The sequence below is a fragment of the Anguilla rostrata genome, chromosome 16 (genome assembly GCF_018555375.3).
Source record: "Anguilla rostrata isolate EN2019 chromosome 16, ASM1855537v3, whole genome shotgun sequence".
Classification (NCBI taxonomy): domain Eukaryota; kingdom Metazoa; phylum Chordata; class Actinopteri; order Anguilliformes; family Anguillidae; genus Anguilla; species Anguilla rostrata.
In genome coordinates, this window is record NC_057948.1 from 18400582 (window position 1) to 18424390 (window position 23809).

At 44.0% G+C, this 23809-nt stretch overlaps 1 protein-coding gene across 1 annotated transcript in view; it reads right to left on the reverse strand.

Annotated features, from left to right (window-relative positions):
- Nucleotides 1-23809, reverse strand: part of LOC135241611 (A disintegrin and metalloproteinase with thrombospondin motifs 7) — an 84256-nt gene that overhangs the window by 40163 nt on the left and 20284 nt on the right. Inside the window, exons 9-15 of the mRNA XM_064312138.1 lie at nucleotides 17511-17655; nucleotides 11694-11786; nucleotides 10607-10752; nucleotides 5466-5635; nucleotides 3987-4120; nucleotides 1934-2054; nucleotides 1293-1537 (exon numbers count right to left, since the gene is read on the reverse strand). Coding sequence (XP_064168208.1) covers nucleotides 1293-1537; nucleotides 1934-2054; nucleotides 3987-4120; nucleotides 5466-5635; nucleotides 10607-10752; nucleotides 11694-11786; nucleotides 17511-17655 — 1054 coding nt within the window. The remainder of the gene's footprint in view (nucleotides 1-1292; nucleotides 1538-1933; nucleotides 2055-3986; nucleotides 4121-5465; nucleotides 5636-10606; nucleotides 10753-11693; nucleotides 11787-17510; nucleotides 17656-23809) is intronic.

Consider the following 23809-nt stretch of genomic DNA (forward strand, 5'->3'; position numbering starts at 1 on the left):
TCTACACTCTCCCGGATTGGACGAGGGGTTCGCACATGAACATTGCTGTGGTTGCAGATAATTGAACATTCCAAATTAGCATGGGAAGTGGACATATTCAGCATCATGCTGGGAACGAAAATTATAAAAAAAGCACATGCCCGCCTACTCAGCCGGCTGCCCACACCACAACATCGATCGCTCCAACAGCAAAACAAAGACCGCAGCATAACATCCAATCAAAGCATGCTCCTGAGAGGAATGAACGCAATCTAGCATTTTTCTCCATTATTAATAGCAATGAGGACAGACCTTTACACTAACCCTGATTTCTACTCTTCTATGTCAAATCAAGTCACCAAATCATGTTCCCACACGTGCCTACAACTGAATGCTTTGTGGTATCAACCTGCAACATTTCACTTCATTATAGAGACTAAATCTTCATTTAAACAAGTCTTCAATGAGGATATATGGATTCATCAACAACACTATATTATTCTGAATCACTATAATGAATTTTGTCTTCGTTTTTATTTTATATACAAAAACATTCTTGAAACCATTTATCACGCATATACAAAAAACACACAAATCTATAAGATGCAGAACTAAATCATAAAATCAGTATTGGATACATTTTACTCTACCTAAATTTATTCATTTATACATATGCACGCACACACACATACACACATATATATGTTCAATTTCAACCACTGTGAGTAAACATCTTTGCCTGACACAGTAGGAAAAAGCTCTAATTTTATATACATAGCAGATACAGACAACTGCTGCCTCCCAGCTGGCCAGACCCGCCTCTTCCCTTCTCTTTCAACCAGCAGGAATTCACTTTTTCATTTGTCGTGACAACCCTTTTAAGATTATACATTCTAATTGCCACATTTTTTATGAAACAAAGGAATAAAGAACAACCAATGTGGAGAGGAGCTTTCACTGAGCTAATCCCATTTTTGGGCAAGCATATTCCATACTATAGCTTAATAACTTTCATTTTTATTTGTTTCCATGTAAAACTATGCAATGCCCAAACATGATTCTGATTCAAAGGAAAATTGTAAACTCTGAATCACAGAAGTACGTTCCTAAACAGTTTCAGATAGCAGGAAGAGACTGAACCCAATTCAGTATTACTGCATGATCCCAGAACTACTCAGCCCCAGCACAGTTTTACTGGTGCAGCCCCAGTTCAGGCTAAACTGTGTAATCTCAGCACACTAAAATCAGCATGACCCCAGCATAGCTTGACTAGGCAGAGGCAGGGCAGCCATGTCCCAGCCTGTCTTGCGTACCTGTATCCACACAGGCTCCAGGGTGGGTCCTGGAGAGGTCAGGTTCTCCAGGTGGCCAGTCCTCTCGTAGGTGAACACCGTCCCTGCGGCCTTGTAGTCCCCGTTCCACTGGATGGTCCAGCCGCCATTCAGGAAGTACTTGTCAGGGTCACTGCTGCGCAGAGCCAGGAAGTTCCCAGCCTCGGCCACCTCCTCTATGCGAATGTCCCTCGCTCCCTCTGGGATCAGACCAATGTCCACATAGCCTGGGGAGGAGAGCGAGAGGGAACAGAGTGATGGAGAGAAAGAATGAGATAGACGGATAGGGAGGCAGGGAGGGAGGGAGAGAGAGAGAGAGTGATAGAGACAGAGAACATCCAAGAGTGACAGATTATTACTAGAACTTGAGATGAAAGGCTAAACTTGTGGTAGTTTTTCTTTCAATAAACTTGATCATGAATTATATATAACTTGGTCATTACCATAGTTTAAGATTTTATGCAGTCATAAATCTCTTTAATGAAGATACTTGTCTTTCTGCCTTCTCTTGTCCCTTTGAGACACAGATCCTCCCACCCATCACCAGCCCTGTTCTCCCACACTGGCGACTCCCTCTCTGCCGAGGGGCTCAGCCGCGCCCGTCCCGCCACGCCGCGCCGTACCCAGCCCCTCGCTCTTCTCAAACGTCTTCTTCACCGTCTCGCAGGTGGAGCCGTTGCCATGACACACTCCGCACCGGTCTTCCACCGCGTTGGAGTCGATCTCGTAGTCGCAGCCCACATTCTGCAAGACAGCGCACATTTATAACCCCGCCGCACCCGCCCGCCGCACACAGGCCCACCGCACACAGGCCCACCGCACACAGGCCCGCCGCACACAGGCCCGCCGCACACAGGCCCGCCGCACACAGGCCCGCCGCACCCGCCAGCCGCAGCGGGAGCAGCAGGCGCACGGGAGCCACACGCATTACTCATTATTACTGAGAGCAAGACTGCGCCATCAGCATCCCCATTCACTCCTAATGGCTGCTTCCATTACGGCCCATACAGGGTAAAGGCTCCATGTACCCAAACATCCTTTGCTTTTTCATCATACTGAAAAACCTGCACATATTTGAGTAAAGAGGAATATTTATTTGACAAGTATTGTTACCCAAAGTACATCTATCTTGTGTGGTGTATAAATAAAAAAACTAAATCCCAATTCCATTTTTCAGGTTTTGTTTTGCCTGTATAACCCTTATACCATTTATACAGTCTCCAAACATGAATTTATGACAAAATAAAACAATAGATCAGCTAAAAAAAGACAAGCAACACAGATGGTGAATAACAGGCCTACATTTTTTTACAAACTTAAATGAGATGGTATCAAAACTATTTGGAAAATGGGCTTACACCGGCAAGGGCTACACTTCTAATAAAAGTAAAACTTTTTGTAATGGTAGATAAAATGCTCTAGAGCTCTCCATTCTACATGTATTGAAATGAGTGATGAAATGCGTGGTAAACCATGGACTTTCAAAGTTCAGAGCGCAGGGCTTAAAAAAATATGAAGATATTACATTACATTACAGGCATTTGGCAGACGCTCTTATCCAGAGCGACGTACAACAAAGTGTATAACCATAACCAGGGACAAGTGTGTTGAAAACCCTAGAGGAAAGTATAGTTCCAAGTGCAGGGAGCGACTGCGTAGTTTAACTTGGACCCTGTAGGTTAATCTGTTGAACACAAACAAAAGCAGCAACAGAGCAGTGTATGCAAATAGATGAAAGTTATTATAAAAAAGGAACAAAGAAAATATTGAACTGTTTTCGAAAAAAGAAAAAGGCTGCACAATGTAGATAAAAATAACGATTCCCTTTCACCTCCAGTGGGAATTGTGGAAGCTATCCTTAATCAGTGAAGCGGATACTGGCTGCTTTCTTTGCTCACTGAAAGATCAGTTGGGATTGACGGTGAGAACCTCTAATACTCCTGGGTACTTGGGTGCTGATTGATTTCTGAAAAGTACACTTCCCTCCCAAACTCTTTGATGGCACATCAAATTCTCAGAGCAATTCCTCAAGAGAAAACAAAGTTGTGATTGTCAGCAAATGTGTGTTTTTCAGGTACATCTCCCAGCAGAAATGAGATCCGAGAGCAATAGCAGAGCGCGTTGTTGCTTCTGTGTAACTGGCGGCTGGGACAGACTGCAACTCGAAGCAGGACGGGGTAGTGCGGTCAGTGGAGTGCGGTCAGTGGGGTGCGGTCAGTGGAGTGCGGTCAGTGGGGTGTGGTCAGTGGCAGGCATTACAGGGTGGTGCGGTCAGTGGGGTGTGGTCAGTAGCAGGCTTTACGGGGAGGTGCGGTCAGTGGGGTGCGGTCAGTGGCAGGCATTACGGGGTGGTGCGGTCAGTGGGGTGTGGTCAGTGGCAGGCTTTACGGGGAGGTGCGGTCAGTGGCAGGTAGTATGGGTTGGTTCGGTCAGTGGGGTGTGGTCAGTGCCAGGCTTTACGGGGTAGGTGCGGTCAGTGGGGTGTGGTCAGTGGCAGGCATTACGGGGTGGTGCGGTCAGTGGGGTGCGGTCAGTGGTAGGCTTTACGGGGAGGTGCGGTCAGTGGGGTGTGGTCAGTGGCAGGTAGTATGGGGTGGTGCGGTCAGTGGGGTGTGGTCAGTGCCAGGCTTTACGGGGAGGTGCGGTCAGTGGGGTGTGGTCAGTGGCAGGCATTACCTTGCAGATGCCGTTGATGCAGACATCCCGACTGGAGGTTCCCTCGTAGCACTGTGTCCCATCGATGGCTGCATCCAGCATCTTCTCTGAGAAGTATTCGTTCAGGGGACGACAGTGCAGCTCACATGGGTTCACTAACAGACACACACAATGTTGTTCATGAGGTCTCCCCTAGTTTTTGGGTTGACTGACACAGATTGAGTCGTGGTCACAGAACCACTTCACAAAGACTCAGATAATTTCTCTGGTTCACTCACACAGATAGAACCACAGGCCATGAATAATCACAAAAAACAGAGACAAGCTGAAGGGTTCAAGTCATTATCATGGTCACTGACAGAGAATCATAAATTACACGGTGTTTAACGGTTACAGACATTGGGACACGCAGACTTTTCGCCATGTTACAATTTATCATTGTTTTTATTAAACATTTTTATCATTTAAAAAAATAATAAATACAAATATAAAAAAGGTATAAACAATAAAACAATTTTGGTTCTTAAACCAAGGTCTTAATTCGTAAAAAGCTGTTTACAAATAAGCAAATACTTTAACTACCAAAATCATTCCATCATCACTGTAAAATAAACTTAATATTTGTTTAATAAAAATCTGAGATAAATTGCAATGATTTGAATTCATATTTTCTTCCTAAGAAAAAGGGGGGGGGGTTTCCTTCATTCAACATACATAAAGAAAACGTCACAGTGTGGTAATATCTTTGCCACCATTCCAGGATTGTAATTGTATCGTAGGCTGAGTGTACCGACTCATGCCCAGTTTTTACTGACAGTCACACAGTCGCTGGGATTTAAATGCTACCCACAGAGTTCGCCACAAACAAAGACCGGGTGTCATTCATTCAGGATTGCACCAACTCATTTCTACAGGCCGCAGGCAGAGTACAGGGCACAGCCACTGCTGTCCTGCTTTATCTGCATTCTGTTGAATTACGGCTGTTACATCTGCTTAATGTTCTTGACATACGAGCATTCTTTTGCAGATAACAGAGAATGCAGAGCCTTTCATTGGATGGCACAGGCATGACTGGGGGGAGGTATATATAAATAGCATTGTGGAATGCAAAGTTTAACATAAAACATATGAACATAGCATATAAAAGCTGCATTTAATTCCTTGTGTATTCTATATTAGTCATTTAATTTTAATGCAAAAGCAGCACTCTTTCTGTGTTAAAACGATTTTTTTTTTTTTTCATCAGAAATTTATTTTAACTTAAACATTGCACAAACTTGCTTTGGCTCCTTTTGTGAAGCCTTTGGAGGATTTTGGATGTGCTCAAAAGTTGTACCCTTGGATGACTAAGAAACCACTATTCTGAAGCTGCACAGGGACAGCTGAGGATAGAAAATAAGACCTCAAGGTGTCCGACCTGCACGCGTGCGGCTGATGGTTTTATAGCAAGTCTGCATCGTGTTCGCTCGCCAGCTCTGTGAAGGACCCAGCGACACTCACCTCTGTTGTTGACGTGCACCCACTTGTAGAACTTGCCCTTGTACGGCATGGTGTCGAAATGGCTGCACTGCACGTGCCTGAAGGAGGGCAGGTTGCTTGGGCAGGGCTGGCTGTTGCAGATGCGGTATCTGCGGCGCTCGCCCAGGCAGTACTTCCCTCCGTACTTGGGCCTGCGCACAGGAGAGACCGCGGGCTGCCATTACTGCACACTCGGGCCTGAGAACGGGAAGGGCGACGGCTACAAATCTGCGGAAACTCGGATGAATCACAGCAACGTTCCTGTTTCTGCGGAAACAGCTTCACTCGTCCACACAATAAAGCCCCAAACTTAGGTTATTTTGCTTTTTCCTCATCCGTACTTTTCATGCCAGTTTCATCATCACAAATGCTTCAGTCTCCCAATCGATAATTCTCCCCATTGGACATTAAGCAACATCTGCTAATGACAACATATTTTGAAATTCTAGTTTAAGGCTAGTAGCTTCTCAGCTACATTCTGCCACTAGTACAGAATGAGTGTCGATGCATGAAAAGAAGCACCTAAGTCTGTGTTGCGTTCTTCGGTGTACCAGTCACTTTGAATCAGCACTACATTGCGACGTAGTTCTGGTACCCAACCCCATTCAGTACGTCAGTTGATATCGTTTTCTAAAAGGTGACAACAAGCCAAATTGTACCGCTCTGGCTTTTCCAGTGTTAACCACATTTTAACTAGGCTACTGTAGCTACCTTGAAAATGCCATGTTTTCAAATGAATGTTAGCCAGGCCTACAGATCATCTACCAATATACAAAGAACTAGTAGGTCTGTTGTGTACAAAATAACCCATTAAAACATGTTACCTCACACAAATTAAACATGCTCTATTCCAAAGTAATGCTACCCAATGTTTCCTGCTTGGCCCAGTACAAACATTTAAATGAAGCATAAACAAATCCTTTCTGGAGTGTAATTTTTCATCAGCTGTTTAAAACATTCACTTAAATGATGTCTGCTTCCATGAGGCAATTTTTATCATTTGACCCATAGATTTGACACAAAGTTTTAACGACCACATTCTCTTCAGATGGTAAAATGAAAAAAACACAGGGCCATGAGTTATGAAAAATAATTTAGGAAACATTAAACTTTTCTGGCGCTACATCAGTACAGAACTGATGTCTGGACTGTCAGGGAGGACACTGAAGAAGTTACCTCATTATAAACATGGGGGCAATGGGTCTTTCTTCCCTGTGTGACACATCAGCATTATCAGCACTACAGCTGTGCTTGACTTTTTATTCCTGAGGTTCCCCACTGGCTTCAACCACCGAGTACGTCAGTCTGATAATCAGCTTACTGTCACACTAAACACTGGAGCTGTAAGGAACAAAGCTTCATTGCTTAGCGTGCGTTGCTAAGCATGAAGCAGAGACTGCCACTGTAATTGAATATCTCAAAGGAGGACTGTCTCTGGCTATCCCTACCAACCTATGAAGTCCCACTGGGTCCAGGTACCTCCCATGGCCAGCAGCCAAAACACGCGCTCTCGACATCACACACATGCACACCACACGCGCAAGCACGCAAGCATGCAGGCAGACACGCACAAGGACACACACTGATCAGCAGACCAGGTCCATGCGCCTCGATTCCAGCCCATGCAAGGCACAAATTTCCTCTTGTTCCTTTTTTCATTCAAACCTCAAGCCAAAAAAAGTGCAGTGTGATGTCCTGCTGAGCTCACTTTAATCTTGATAAAGGCTTAGTTAGGTGAGAGGCGCTTCTGTCCCACCAGGTCCTCTTTTAATGAACACATTCAGGATGCACAAACCATATCAAAGGTGTATATCAAAGGTGTTCTGAGAAGGATTTTAATTGTGACATGCATTTTTAAGTCCCATTTTTTAGCCAGGCGCAGAAGTTTATGAATACAAAAAATAAATACAGTCACAAGCAGCAATTACGCGGGGAAAGCGCTCAGTCACAAATGCCCAGCCGCCAGCACAATCACGCGCAAGCCCTGCATTTATTGCACTGATCTTATATATCCACATTTGGTACTCCGCAATGTTTGAGAAAAAAAATATTGCAATCATATTGCATCATGTTATTTTTGAAGCGTAACATAATATTGTTGTACACTACTTTAAAAAACTTCACTGCAGTTAGGGTTAAAGGTTAATTTTCTTTTATTCTGCTTTAAGGTAAACCCACTAGGGATGCAAATCGTGTGCAATTCTTTAAATTGATCATCAGCACCCATTATTCAATTAATAATGATTAACTGATAAGCTTAAAATCTACTATATGGCCTATAAAAATAATTATTCAAAAAAGGCCTACAAATTAATGAGCTGTGTATATATCAGAGAGGTGTTAAGACACGCTCAATTAGTCAATAAATATAGGATTTGCATTGTGTATTAAGGCCATAACAGCAAGAAACAAAATAATACAAACACGGATTCACGGACTGAGAAATCTGCCTAGGAGAGGAAGGAAGGCTGACAGTTTTATTACAGGCTGGCTGAAACTGTCACTGTGATGGTGACAAAAGATATTGTTGGATCTGCACAAACACTGGCCATGTCTGAGTAGGTAGTTCATTTTCCTTTTTAATTTGACATCTTGCAGCTGTGTGGTTGCACTTTATGAAACACATTTCTTCCCAAAATTAACCCTTGTAAATACAGTATTTATGATTTAAAGGGTTTTAAAACCTCAAATAATTTCTGACCAAACAATCTTTTCATTGTTTAGGCCAAATTTGGTGAGCCCTACAAGGCCACATCGTGGTTCAATCAGGGCAGGTCTTTAGCACTGTCCTCAGAATGGAGTTAGCAATAGATCAACACTTTGTGTCTATCTGGGATTTATTTACTTTTTTGTAAAACGCCACACCCACATGCAAATGTATTGGCTTTGTGTGGGCCTGATTTTAACTGTAGCAGCTTCATCTATGTATCTTTTAAAGGCATTCAGGAGTTTCATACAAATCATGCAAGTTCCAATTAAGGAGCGGGATCTCCTGACATTAATTCCAGGTCCCCAAGTCAAACAGCACAAGAGTTATTGTTTAAATATTGAAATTTAAATGGACTGCTATTGCGCAACTAAAAAAAATGGTGGAAGATAGTCTAATGATAATACCAAACAATACAATGAGGTGCCTCACACCTTCGGTGCTTGGCCCCTTAATAAGCACAACTGTGTCTGAGGCTTTGTGCTACTTGTAAAAAAGTCTTATGACGTCAGCTCTCCTGACCCAGCTGGTTTCTCCCATGAAGAGGGTGTTTGATCAGGATGGAACAGGACAGAACAGCTGCGTGGGCAGCTCCTTGCTGGCCTTGTTTCTTTTGATCAGGGCTGTTTTGAGAAATCACTTCATAGAGACCAATAATATTTGACAATTCTGTCAGGAGTGTAATTGCAGCAGCATGGCCATTTAAGAGCAGTGGCAGGAAGCAGATTGCCTGTCCCCTTTCCCCCTGTGTCCTGGTCTCTCCTTTTGGGCACATCTTACAGTGACTGCATATTCAATTGACTGCTATGCTGCTGTTAGAGTAACAGCTGGCACGCTTAAAAATTCAGCAGGAAAATAGAGAAAGTAAGATTGTAGACTGATACACCTGCACACATAAGCATGCATGCACAGCCACAAATGTGCATATGTGCACACATAGCCACACACACATCAAAGCACGCAGAGCTCCACACATGCTCACAAATAAGCACACGCACACACACACACAAAAACAAAGACCTGACTACATACAGCCTTACACACATGCATACAAGCAATGCTATACACGCACTTATTTCCAAACACACACACACACACACACACACACACACACATAAATACATAGGCACACAGTCTGACACAGCACGAAAACGTGTTGTATTCATGCATCCAGACAGATACTGTACTGTACTGATATTTAGGAAGATCAAGCTATTTTGCTGGGTATAAGGGTAAGAGTTCTAAACACCTCAAATTGTGGCTGCTACATTCATACGGTCCCTCCACCACCAGGCGATATTACCTCAGATTTACTCAGGAAGGTGAAAATGGATGGATCCTTTGAAACTCCATGAGAGATCTTTGAAGACACAGAACTGCACAGCTATGAAAAGTATCCTGGAAGCCCAGGAGAAGTAGCATGTAAGCAAGTTTTTAAGGCGTTTAAGGGGGGAGGATGGAGGGGGCTACGCAGTACGTCAGTCAGTTTTTAAGGAGTGGAAGGGGGGGAGGATGAAGGGGGCTACTCAGAGACAGAGGTGAGCACAGTGCAGCTGCTCCACACCATCCATGCCACTGATGAAAATATCATGTAGTATAGCTCAACATGTGACCCATTTGCAGCTAAGGACCCTTGATCTCTTCCATTCAGATACCGCTGACTGCTTGTTCACGGAAATGAATTAAATTGCAACTCGGCTTTATTCTGCTGATTATATGTAATAACTGTCTGCTCCTGAATGTGGAAACAAAGAAGATGAAAGAAAGCACAGAACAGTACACTGTACTCAATGTACTCTATGTTCACTATATAACTATACTTTCTGACTGATCACTGTCTGTGCACAAGAAGACCAATAATGCTTTACAGGAAGCAGTACAGCGCAGTTCCAAGCACTCAGCGTCTTCTCCAGGACTCCCTTCTGGAAGCAACAGAACCTTTGGCCAGAGTCAAAGGTAGACAAAATATGCTGTCTGAATCAAAAACTTTCCACCTCTCAGAGTTAAACAGATGGTTGGCAGCTGCAAAAGCGGTAGAATATCCCAGTAAATGTTACCCAGCTGGTCAAATTTTTGACATTTTTTTCAGTGGGCAAATGTTAAGGTGGCTCTTTGGCAACCCAAAGGGGCAACAAGAATGCTCCTACTGAACACTGGGCACCAGCAATGGCCAGCCAACTGCGCCAACTCGCTAGATAATGGCCGAGTGTCATTACAGGTCGCTGGCCGTTGATGGGTTAGCAAAGTTTGGGTTGTGTGAAAGTGTCAGTGTTGGCCTCGAATGGTGACTGTTGATTACTGTATCCACCAATATGCAGGGCTGACCAGGTCACATTTACAGAAGGGTACCTGCTAGAGAGTGAAATGTATGGAGGACAAGAGCTTGAATGAAAGTGTGCGCAAGTGGGAGACTCACGCAGGGTTGCTGCAGTCCCTCTGGGAATTCTGCACCCCAGCGCCACAGGTCCTGGGGCAGGGCGACCACTCGCCCCACGATGCCCAGCCCCCGTCCACCCTCTCCTGCTTGAAACCCATGGGCACACACTCCCCGTTGAAACACCACTGGAAGTGAGACACACAGGCAGGCAGAAGTCAGGACTCTCTATTTGGGGATTCAGGCAGCTCAGGAAGTAAAAAGCCAGTATGTTCTGTACACTAGAAAAGCCTAGACTGAATCCTGACTCACAGTGCTGACCAAAAATAACCGGCAGTGGCATCACCCAGCGAAGGAGAGTTTCACTGATCTTCAGAGACCCTGTCTCATTACACAAGTGACTCAATTGCTTCATCAGATGTCTGCAGTCTTGTTGACACCAGCTTTGCGTCAGGGGGCTCCTTTGACACAATGACTGCACAGTTCAGCTGAAAGTAGTACGCACTACACACCTTGGTGGACAGCAAGCCGACAGAGGGCCTTGAAGCGCTGAGAATATGGGCAGTCCATATTCGTACGAAATAAATAAAAAACCCGGTTGGAGGGATTTGCATGGTTTGCATAGTCCACACAGTCACACAGATGGGCTGCAGCCCACACACCTGGACTGGGCGGAGTGAGCAGAGCCCAGGGCACCAGTTTCGTCTGATCTGCCTTTCCTTCTTTTCATTCCCAATACGGGACGCCCAGCAGGCATGTCGTGTAAATGCGACTTCCTCTGTCACTTTGGAAAGGTGCTTACTCCTGTGAGTATTCTCTGAAATATGAACAGCCAGCTGCTGCTTCTTCTCTCTCTCCAATTCAACAGCTGAGCTGTGCAGTTACTGTCAGGGGACCAGGCAATGAGCACAGCTGATGCAGGCGGACTGCAGGCACCCCTAATGACCAGAGGAGTCGCTCTTGAGCAATGAATGAAACCCTGCTTTGCTAAAAACATGAGCTGTCCTGCAGTACTTATGGCCACAGCTGGCCCGGGTGCAATTAGCATAAGACCCGATGATCTATCTTTTGACTGATCTCCCCTCACTCAGTGGTTTAGCTTTGCTCACAGCGAAGGCTCCTCACTGACCTTGTCCTCGCCGCACTTGGTCCCGTCCACAGCGCCGTCCAGCTTTGAGTGACAGGTGTCAGCCACGGTGCACCACAGCGTGCTGCAAACACTCTGCAAAGCAACGACAAAGGACCCAGTCAAAGCTCCACCCCCCAAAAAATATCACTGACATCACAGCTTCCTGTCTGCCTCTGCCACCCAAGAGAAAAGCAAAAGAACCTCTGGAGAAGCAGCTGTGGTAAGATTACCAATATCATGCAAGCCATGTGATCTTAGCACTTACAGGAAAATAATATTCTGTTCATTTATATAGCTGCATATTTACTGACATATTTCAGGTTAAGTGCTTTGTTTAAGTGTCCAAGAGCAGTGCCTCACCTGGTAACCAAACCTACAATGTTGCAGTTACAAGCCCAGTCACTGTACATAACCATTATGATACAAGGCCACCCATCAATATAAATAGAAATTCATCTGTAATGAACAGTCTGCAGAAACAAGGAACATCATTTTTCGACGGCCCAAATTTTACATAATAAATATTTTCAGCTATTAATGTTTAGAACACATACTAACTCCAATCAATGCATATTTTGAGAAAAGATCATCACTCTCTGATTTTACAATTTGTCTATTACTCAGTCCTTCAGCTCAGACTCAAATATAAATATATTGAATATATAAATAAAATATTATTTTTATTGTTGTATTATTATTGTATTATTTATAAGTAATTGTGACAGAAATAATAATACTTTTGTAATGCAACATACAGAACAATATAATTACCTTAACATGCATTCATGTTTTCCAAATCCTTTCTACATCACAGAAGGGCACCAGTTCTTGCGATTTCTCAGACCATTCTATGGCCTCTATATGAAAGGTCCATTTTGTTCTAAACATAGGGTGCAAGAGCTCTTGTTATATAGGATCATCATTTCGGTCTGATAGAGCCTAGGACGCATGGGTAAGCTACTGCACTGCAGCCGCTCGCACACTGAATGTGTGAACCAATTCTCCAGTTCATTCACCCAAACAAGTGGCACTCAGTGAGTCATGAAAGTCCTCATCATGAGCCTATTACACAGAGTATTTGATGGATGTTGATGGATGTTGATAGAATGGAGACTACACTGTCCTATGCTGTCTACACAGGTGGCCATAGGCACTAAAATCATGTGTTCCGAAAAAATAGTACAAATAAAAACATATCCTTTTGATCATGTTTATGTCCTTTTGGAATAGGAGAAGGCTGTTTCTCACAAGAACATTGCAAAAACACTGCTGTTTATCTCATCATTTTCCAGGTGTATTGCGCAGTTATCCTGGAAAGCCCTGTGAAATGCTCTGTTGTGAGCCCCAGTAGAGACGCACGTCGATGAGCATTGCAGACGGTGTGTGTGAGAGAACGGCCCAACACTTGAATAGTTTAACCAGGAGTTCAATTTCGTGCCTGCCCTCAAATGACCAGGCAAACACCATCTGATCAGCCAAGATGGAACTGTTTCAAAGAACGCTTTATTATACACATGTAACTGCTAATGCTAACACCCAAATATTAACTTGATCAGGTTCCAGGGTAACAATACCTTAATTTCTTTAGAAACAAGTGTGTGAAAACACATTGTTACACAAAAACCACACAGAAATTTCTGTAGAACAGAACAGTGTGCACTCCCACAATCTGCAGCACTTTCACACTACAATAGTGCAACACTGGGGTAAGGTCAACATTATATAAGCTAACAATTCTAGCATTGTAAAACTGTGTCTAATACAATTTGTGCTCTACACTGAGGGATCTCTGAGGTCACATCTGTTACATGTGTAGCAGCAATGGTGGGACATGACTGGAGAGGGAAAACTGGGACAAGCGTTGGGCTATTCCAGGGAGAATGTAGCACAAATGCTCTTTAGAGCTAAGGAACATAACTCCGGAATATAAAGAGCCAAGTAAAACTACAAAAGCCTTTGCAATACTATGAGGACAGCACAGAGGGTATTACCAAAGAAGCATTAGCTAAACGATATTTGCAAAACTATTCTCAGAGGACCGTTTGAAATACAGCAGAATATAAAAGCACTTGTGAAAGTGTCTCCTGGCCCATGCACTACTGACTGTGAAATTACAGGGGAAGGGAAAGAATGTCGGAAATCCTCTATACAGCATAAATGACCAGTGTCGTGGTAAAACACAAGGACGAGGGCAAAACGTTGTGATGGCTCTTTAGCCGATATCTTCATTACAGTGAAATACCCATGAAGGACTGTGCGCACAGTGCATTACAGTTCAACACGTTTACCCCCGAAACATGTACTTTGTGTCTGTTGGCGGCAGTTGGCATAGTGGTCGAGAAACAAGGCTTCCGTCACTGAGATTGTAGGTTCAATTCCCAGGGTCACTGCTGGTTTACCCTTGAGAAAGGTGCTTTGCCTGAATTGCCTCAGCAAAGACCCAGCTGTATAAATGAACTGTATGTATAGAATGTGAGCGGTGTATTTTTCTCTGCATAACAGCGTGGGCTAAATGCTTATATTCTTAGTTGAAAGTATAGTACAGCTCCCTTAGGTGCATGAGGCCCCAGATGCTGGTAACTGCTTTTAATACACTCGGCTGAGTGCTCCAGTAATCACGACTGACAGATGGAGGGGGGCACGGGTCTTGTCCACAGACGCAAAGGGTCCCCACATGTCTGACACACACAATGTAGTGGAAAATATCAAACCCACCAGCAATATTCCCCTTGAAATGCTAGGTATATTAAAGATATGGAAAATTAAATGCACTAAATTAGCAAAATGCAGTTTGAAGCAGGCCTTAAACGCATGGAGCACCAGCTCAACCTCACGGCCTGCGCAGGGGCGGCACCCTGCACTCACTCCTATTAATCCTCTATAGGTTGTTTTGTGCCAGATGTGAATGCAGAACATTTCATTTAGTCACACTGACTTTTTCTTATCTTCAGCAGAATTCTTTCTTGTACGAACACTGAAGAGGAGTCAGAGGGCCAATTCTACTACAGAGCCCTCCTCCAGAGATGACCAGGAGCCACCGCGCACAGTCCTGTGTCTGTTAGCGGGGATGTAGATAAGGACACAAAGCTGACATTTGACAGCAAGTGTCGCAGATTCCACTGGGGCTCAGAACCACAGAGGCAGGCTCGATCCACATCTCCAGCCGCCACGAGCGCCATAATAAGCCGTCTCAATACCGGGTCAGTCAGATAAGAGCACGCAGGTCAACTTCGGGACTTATCGGGGGAAAGTGGATGCTCAAGCTTGATTGGCTCCTTGGATATTTCCCACATGACATTTTGACCGATGAGGGTGAAAGCTATCAGCCGTCTGCTGGGGAATGTAATCGGAGGGGTCCATCCAACTGTGACGGCAGCTCACTACGTTTTCTGACAATCTCTGTGAAGAGATAGGGATGCAGGTGCCACGCTCATCACAGGCTATGAGTCCCGATGCTATTCTACCCCTCCACACTGAAACACCCCACCCCGCTCAGAAGCCATTTTGATTCCCGGAACAAGGATGCACCATTGCCTGGCTACTGGCAGCTCAAGGTCATTTACACTTGAGGGATGTAGTGTTATAGACCATGTTAGGCACTGCACTTATGCCAGTGCAGTGTGGTGGAGCTTTTTCAAAGCTTTCTGCGATGCTCTTACTATACACTTCTAGTATGGTTCAAGGCAAATGTGTCACCTCTTAGGTCCCTGTGTGCTTCCTCATCATATTGAACCATCATATCTGCCAAAATCTTAGCATTGGTCTGATACCAATGAGTTTTCATATTAACAGCTGATGTCGATAGAACACCAACATTACCATGCACTCCTAGATATACAGTAACTACCACAGAACAAGTCGACACTGAATGCCTTCTCTGCAAACAGTTGATTTGTGGTCATATGGTAGGTTTACATATGAATGGCATCCAAATGTGAAGAGACTGTGCTCACAAATTCTCAATAGAATTTTCCAGCTGCATAAAAAATGCCACATCGGTGAGGTTTTGTTTCTGAACACTGCAATGCAACTGTTTAGCTCACATGTGCAAACAGATTTGTTCCTCAACCATGTTTTCAGAACCTTCAGAACTGTTTTCAGAACTGAAACCTCCTTCTTAGTATGTGGGTTTGTGAACACTCTCCAGCATATGGGGTAGCGGACAGCTACATCCTGTGAGCAAAGCAGGGTGCATTTTTTGGGGCAGGAGGACAGTAAATATAAATTAAGTTAAGCTTTTCCCCATCAGACATGGCAGACATGTGAAATAGCAGGACCAAGAGTTTATTTCTGTCCCACATTTGTTTTCCAGTCTATTAAAGCATAGTACATGTGAACCACGCCATGCTAAACCATTCATGGACCAGGAAGTGCTGTAAAAAAATCCCTAAATTGGCCTGCTGCTTGTGTGTGGCCCATTTCCTGTTCCCATTCAGCGACCACCACCAAAAACTGTAAGGCTCGTGCCTGCCTTGAGTGCCCAGCGACCTGTGCAGACTTCATGCTTGCAGTCTGGAGGACGATTTAACGCCAAGGCTCAATGAAGCCCACCCACTAATACTCAACGGCTGTGACGCTGCATGCCTTGCGAAATGGTTACATAATGAGATCAGTTCTAATTGCTTAGCAAACAGCAGGGAGGGTAGACAACCTGAACACCCTGTGGTGTTACAGGAGCTTAACGAACTGCAGAATTCTTAAAGTTTCGGGACACAGACCCTCTTCAGCGAGTTAATGTGTACAGGCACTAACTGAAAGATTCACGGCTGACTGTGTCATGAGACAGGTGATTAAAAGAAAACACATTTCCTGTATCTGTTGACGGGCCAGGCCCTTTGACTATGAGAACAGAAAAAGGGTTATCTTCCAACTCAAGTTCCCACAGTAGTGGTGATTTAAACAAATTGCTCCATTTGCTCTAAGCAGACACATATGGGGCACTTTATATTCTGTCAAAATCCATTACAGGGGGGAGGAAGCTTCATGCTTAGCCAAGGTCCAAGGAACTCCCCAGAGACCTCTGTGCACATACATATAAATGGGTTGGCAGCCTTATTCTATAAACTATACAGGCAAATAAGGATTTTAGTGAAGACGGTGAATTATTGCTAAATCCCCATGATAAAGAACACACTCTGTGCTACAGCCTTTCAGTATACAGGTATCAAACTGTTTTTCCTGACAGGCAGACAGTAATAAAAACAACCTGACTTTTGTTCCTGCCTGTTTTTGTTTGAAAAGTTATTCAACTGAATCGGTCCAACTTGTTCTTTATTTTCCCCACTATCAATAATTTACAGACATACAGTCTTAGATACAGCAGCCCATTATTACATGTGTAATCAGGAATAAAAAATGTCAGCTAGATTTCACACAATTCCATGGACATAGAGGCAGTCAAGGTTATCATTTATATTTACAAGGAGGAGTTTAGTCATAAAGGTCTGCTAAGTTGGCTTCATTAATATGCTTTAAATCTTTAAATAATTTCTAGACTTCAAGTGTTCCATTGACCAATAACACGACAGTTTTTGTTCTATTAGTCACAGGAATTTGAAGCAGAAATCATGAAAAACAAACTCATTAAATCTGCCAAGAGCCTTGTGTATGCCTTTCTAAAACAACTGCATGGGGATTATGATAAATCTTTAGAAAATTCAGTTTTGAGTGTTTATTCTTATAAATGTGTACCCTTCCAGGCCTGCAGACTCCTATAGGTACCTGGGATGTGACGGGCAGCTATGCTCCGAGTGTGGCAGAGGGGTGAGACCATGTGACCCAGGGAGGGTGAGGACAGGGAAAGGGGGTGTGTCTTACGTCCATGTCGTCACAGAGGAGGGAGTTTGAGCCGTACTGCAGGCGGCACTGGTGCGCGGCGCTGTACAGAGCACCAGGGGGCACGGAGCGCAGCGCCAGCTCGTCCCGCGCTGGGGCGTCATCCAGGCACCAGCCCCAGCCTCGGCTGTGAAGCAGAGCAACAACAGCATCATCAGCCACGCACACACACACACACACACTCACACAGACACGCATCGGCATAAGACACACACACACGCACACACACACACACACAAACACAGGCATAAGACACACATGCACACAGACATGCATACGCATAAGACACACACACACACACACATAGGCATAAGACACACGCGCGCGCGCACACACACACGCACGCATTGGCATAAGACATACAAGCACACACACACACACACACACACGCATAGACATAAGACACACGCACACAGACATGCATACGCATAAGACACACACACACACACACACACACACGCATATGCATACACACACACGTCTTGGGCACTCTCTCTTATACTCTCTCAAACACAGATGCTCATTTTTCCTGCAACTTGTCTTCCACATGTTTGGGAGCCCATTAAGAAGCTGGTGCAGTCAGGGACCCAGGGGGAAGCCAGCGCTTGCGGTGGCTCAGTTCCAGGCACGGCTGCTGCCAGCTGTAGGGCTGGGGGCCCAGGGCTTCAGCTGGAACACATTACTCAGGGCCCGATGTGGCTGGAAAGACAGCAGGCCGCAAACTACACACCCACCTCCCTGTCGCCATTAGCCGTTCCCCCTATCCTCTGCACTCCATCAACCACAAACCAGCAGAACTCCCCCATCACTCAGAGAATGAGCGAGCTCTCCAGTGGATGCCCACAGATGCCTCTGACTGGTCAGCTCCTTGAGTATGACCTTTAATCCATCAGTGAGCAAGTACCTGTGCTCCCTTTTCTGTGAAATTGAAAGCTCTCTTTAAGAACTATGACAGACTAATGGTCAGTTTCAGGTTGAGACTCAAAGGGATATGTCACTTTGGTATTACACAAGTAATTTTGTGGAGCTTACCCCATTGTATTTGCAATATCGCTTAGTTAAAATAACATAACTTTTTCCAGATCTTATTTTTCTTTTATAAGGCAATAAAGTGTCAAAACTATATCAGATATTCCAAAAACCTGTGACCGTTTGACGTTAGTACTCTCTTTTAACAACCTATCATCCTCCTTAGATAGTCTGTGAACAATAATGAACAGGAGTGAACAGGAATGGGAACTGGAAAACCAGGAGGAGCAGCACTGCCATTAATGGTCAACAGGGACATCTGATGTCACTAGTATTCACGCTACGCAAAAAAAGGGGGTAAGCTCCACAAAATGACTTGTGTATTACCAAAGTGTAATATTCCTTTAAGCCATGATGTCCACGACTAAAGGAGCCAAAACCTTTGGATCCAGCTCAGCCGCAGCTAAGAAGTGAAACACACCTCAGGGAGATGAGCGCCGTAATAGGGTGCGTGTGACAGATTCAAAACATTGGTTCTAGCATACCAGGCAGTCAAGGGATCAGCCCCAGCATACCTTCACAAGATTTTCAAACCCTACATGCCAACCAGATCCCTCCGTTCTGCTACCTCAGGACGCCTAGCACCTCCCCCTCTTCGCACCTGCACTTCCAGAACACGTCTCCTGTCTGTTCTGGCCCCACGATGGTGGAATGACCTCCCTGTGGAGGTCAGAACAGCTGAGACTGTGACCCATTTCAAACGACGACTGAAGACCCACCTCTTCAGGCTGCACCTCTCCCCATCCCTCCCTTCCCCCCTGTAAATGACTAAACTTAGGGGTGTAACTAGGCAGCTGTTTAATAGGTGACTTAGTTGATGCGCCAGTCTTAACGACTACTTGTATTTTTATTTATTTTTATTTTTCCATAGATTGCGTTGTTGCCGTTCTCGTTGTTAGTGTTAATCAGTTTAACCACCAGGGTCCAAGTTGAACTATGCGGTTGTTCCCTGCACTTGGACCGGTACTTCTCTCTAGGGTTTTCGTCATACTTGTTCTTGGTTATGGTTATACACTTTGTTGTACGTCGCTCTGGATAAGAGCGTCTGCCAAATGCCTGTAATGTAAATGTAATGTAATAAAGGAAACCGCTCTTCACAGTCCACAGGCTGCATTGTCAGAAACACAGAAGAAGGACTTTCAGAAGCTCAAATCTAGGACTGCTTCTTTACAAAGCTGCCATTTACAGCAGGATTCCCTTCTCTGCTAATGAGGCAGTACTGCAGAGACTACAACGCGATATCCTCCATGAGTTAATTAGGCCCATATCAGTAAATGGTGCGCTGCTCACATTACATATCGCTGGCAGAGAAGCACAGGCTGCTTCTGACAGCAATTCTCTCAGGACCGGGGGGAACAGCAAGCATACATGGTGTGTGTGTATGAGTGTGTGTGTACGTGTGGGAGCATGTGCGAGGATATTTATGACTACGCATGCTTTTGTGTGTCTGTGTGTGTTTGTGCGCAAAGCAGTTAATCAGTCTTGCTCACAGGGATTATTGCAGAAATACGGGGATTGGCAATTATGTACGGTGTAAAAGCATAATTCCTAAAACTGGCAAAAAAGCATTTTCTGCTATTTCACAGACCACTGTATCCAGGCCAGTAATTAGCACAATATCACAGCAGCAGGAAGTCCCTTCGGCAAGAGCAATCCAAATCCTGCTTTAGAAAATGACTGTACTGGTTCATGCTGAGTAATATTATTTTTTAAAAATACTTAAAATACACACACTTTCATCTTTAATGTTAATTCCCAAAACACACCTTCAACAACTGCTTCAAGTGAGCGCATTCAAACACAATTCACATACATGTCAACCCACTCATTCGAAAGGTGTGTGGGAGTGATTGAGCGTACATGAAAACTTCATCATGGCGGTCCTCCTACCATACCCCCCCATTTCCCAACCATTTACACAAACTCTTCAGCCTGTAGGTGTAAAGTACACAGCCACTACAACATTCACTTTCTTCATTTCTTTCAATAACAGTTCATGTGAAAATGTTATTTGTCTGTATTTTTTTTTCAGGATTCATCAACATTAACTTACCAAGTGTTTGTGACATTTAAACATTACATTTGCATTGGTATTGTTCGGTGCTGGGTGACAAATTTCTATAAAGAAGAACATATGCAGCAAAGCTTAAAGCATTGGCTGAAACAACCGTCAACACTGACAGAATAAAGAAGAGTGATGCACACAGATTATCCTGGGGAGGAAAGAGGTAGATGGCAGTGAGGGGAAAAAGAGGTTTTATTTCATTATTATTATTAATCATCTGATTTATTTTAATGTATTTATTTTATTATTTCACAGGAATTAAAACAATGTTTAAAAGAACTCAGACAGTCTGATTTTCAGTGGGTTCCGGCCTGCACACTAAGGAAAGGGTAAAACAATGTCCAATACGAAGAATAACAAAAAAGGGTCAAGGCAAGTTGTTTTTGAGACTTCCCGAATCAGACCCTACTGCAATATTTACATTTGAATGATGGCACTGCCTGGTGAATATGCAACTGCAAATTGAATTCCCTGAGCAGACCGTCAGCGTTGTGGGGTCCATCAGAATGTTCCCAATGCAGCTGAATTGGAATTCTGATACCCTCATATATCAGATGCTAACAAGCATCCAATGCTTAAAGCAAGGATTATAAAGCGAAGAATTAGAATGTTGTTACCTCTGAGTATTCCAACCTGAATGGTGAAGTGAATAGTGACTTTAAGCCAGGCACAACTCCCAAGAGATATTACCTTTCAGGCTTGTTTCAGTAGCATTTTTCAGGAATACCTCCACCCAGGCCTTAAACTCTGCCTGTTTCAGATCATCATTTTTGGGGAGGACACTGCTGTACTTAACCTGCATTGCTTCAGTATATATCCAGTTGTATAAAAGGTTGCAATGTAAATGCTATGTAAAAGTTGTGCAAGTCGCTCTGGATAAGAACGTCTGCTAAATGGCAGTAATGTAATGTCATTAAAGAAATTGCTGGCCTGGTTTTCACTCAAAAGAGAAGACTTCTATTCAGATTTCTGAAGAAACAACCAAAGCATTGTCTATTATCAGCTGCTAAAAACTTAAACTAAACCCATAGTTACAGAATGATTCACTCATTCACTGCACTGTACAGATGAAAATGAAAACAGGGATAGCTGTTTTTACATTGTAAACAAATTATGAAAGCACTACCAAAAACAAATTATATTCACAGAAATTGCTAGGTTCATATTTCATAATTATGTTCATGAAAAGCTTAAAATGCAGTTAGTCTAGACAGTAGAGTAGTGCAGTCTGAACATACCCCCTGTTTGAGAAACATCTGAATTGCATCCACTACCCACAGAACCCCCACCCAATGAGCCATATTCGGAAATAAGCTAACACCTCCAACCCAGCATCAGAACAACCAGAAGCACACAATACAGGAGGCCAAGCACCTGGCTAGGCCGGGGAGCAGAGAGGGGGAAAGAGGAACATGTCCGCCACACCAAACTCTGACAGCAACATAGGGGTGGGGGGGGGGCATAGGGGGTCAGAGAAGTGGTGTGATGTTTCTGCACGCAACATGCACTTTCTTCTGATTGGTCCGGGCACCAATACTAGCAGGCCAATTTCAGACAAAACGTGCATTGTGAGTTCAGAAGAAAGTAACACGCCCAGGCTTCTAGCCGGAGGGGAGGGGGACCAGCAAAGGCCGGCACTGGCTCAGAGACACAAGCCATATGCAGCCACGGCTCCATACTCGGTTGCAGTGTGATAGTACTGGGTCTTCTGCCTTACATGCAAGCCTTACTAAAGCTTACACAGCGGCTTCATGAGCATGACTAACTGCGATCATTAATAACGGTTTCAAGCAAGCAATTATGTTGCACTTATCAATGCGTTATGTAACTTATTTGGTTAACAGCAGTTACCACGGAGACAAAGATGCTAATAGGCTACATATGAAAACAAAATAAACATCTTTGTTGACTGCAATCAGTCTGATGTGCATGAGATTTAGTTAAATGTCTGTGTGGAACAGTCTACGCAGGGATGCTGAATGACTTATGGGAACTACCGCTTTTGGGAGGAGGGTCATTTGTTTACTTTAAATGTTTCCGGTACGCTATGCTACATTTTACCTCAGGAAGTGGGCTGACTGTGTATGGTCTAACATGTAAAATGATCATTCCAACAGGACTTACATTTCGTTAGTTCAGATATGCTACAGAAAGCATGGTCATAAAAAAATAATTTGTGTAATCAGCAAAACTTCATACAGCTTTTGCCAACTTTCATTGTGCGCTGATCATTTTTAAATCTCTTTAGTATGGGGTAGAGCATTGAGGTGAATTTAATCTTCAGGTAATAGGTATATTGGGTTTAAAATTTTCCAATCCATAATCAAGGTTCAAAGAAGATTTGAAATTCTGCCTAGTCTATCTTTCCTGCCCTCCTCTCTTCGATTGGTTTTCTAGCCTGAATATACTTTGGATTTTATTGGGTCTTATAATCTTAGACCTTGATTGCATAAAGATCATCAAGCAACCATCCAGTATTGATTGAAGTCAAGTTTGTGATTCCATTCATACCAGTCTGTAGCAGTCAGGATTTACGCATTAAAAATGTTCCAAATGACAGATTAACCACTTTCTGAATTCTGCTGATGCTTACACTGTAATTGCTGCTGACTAAATTTGTTCATTAATCCACTGGTGCCCTAAATTGCACCAGCATTCCCTGCACATAGACATTTCGCTAAATACTTGGATATTCTAAACTTTTAAGTTTCTGAATTTTCTAATAAAACACAAAAGTCAAACTTACTTTTTACCCTTTTTCTTTGTGCTCCTGTTGTGTCATCTTGGAAAACATTAAAACATTTGGGATTTCTCAGTGCACATCTCTGTAGAGCTGCAGAGATCCCCTTTCCTTTGGGCGCCGAGGCAACGATCCAGATGATGACATCACAGTTGCTGGTAATGTGACCCCCTTAACCCCAGCTGGAGCAGTGGAGGGAGGGGAAGACCCAGCCCAGCCAAAAATGCGGGAGCAACCGGGGCCACTGGGCAGGCGTGAATGTGAATCAGTTACTCAGCTCCTAAAGAACGAGCCCGAGCTCAGATTGGGTTACCAGTTTGCGGGTCAGTGCCCGGAGTGCCGATCTCTCCCTGGGGTGCGTTATCCCCCCTTGACTCTGGGCCCATCTATGAGCCGCGACGGCGGTTTTAATGCAAGCCATATGGTCCTGAACTGGGTCGGCCTATG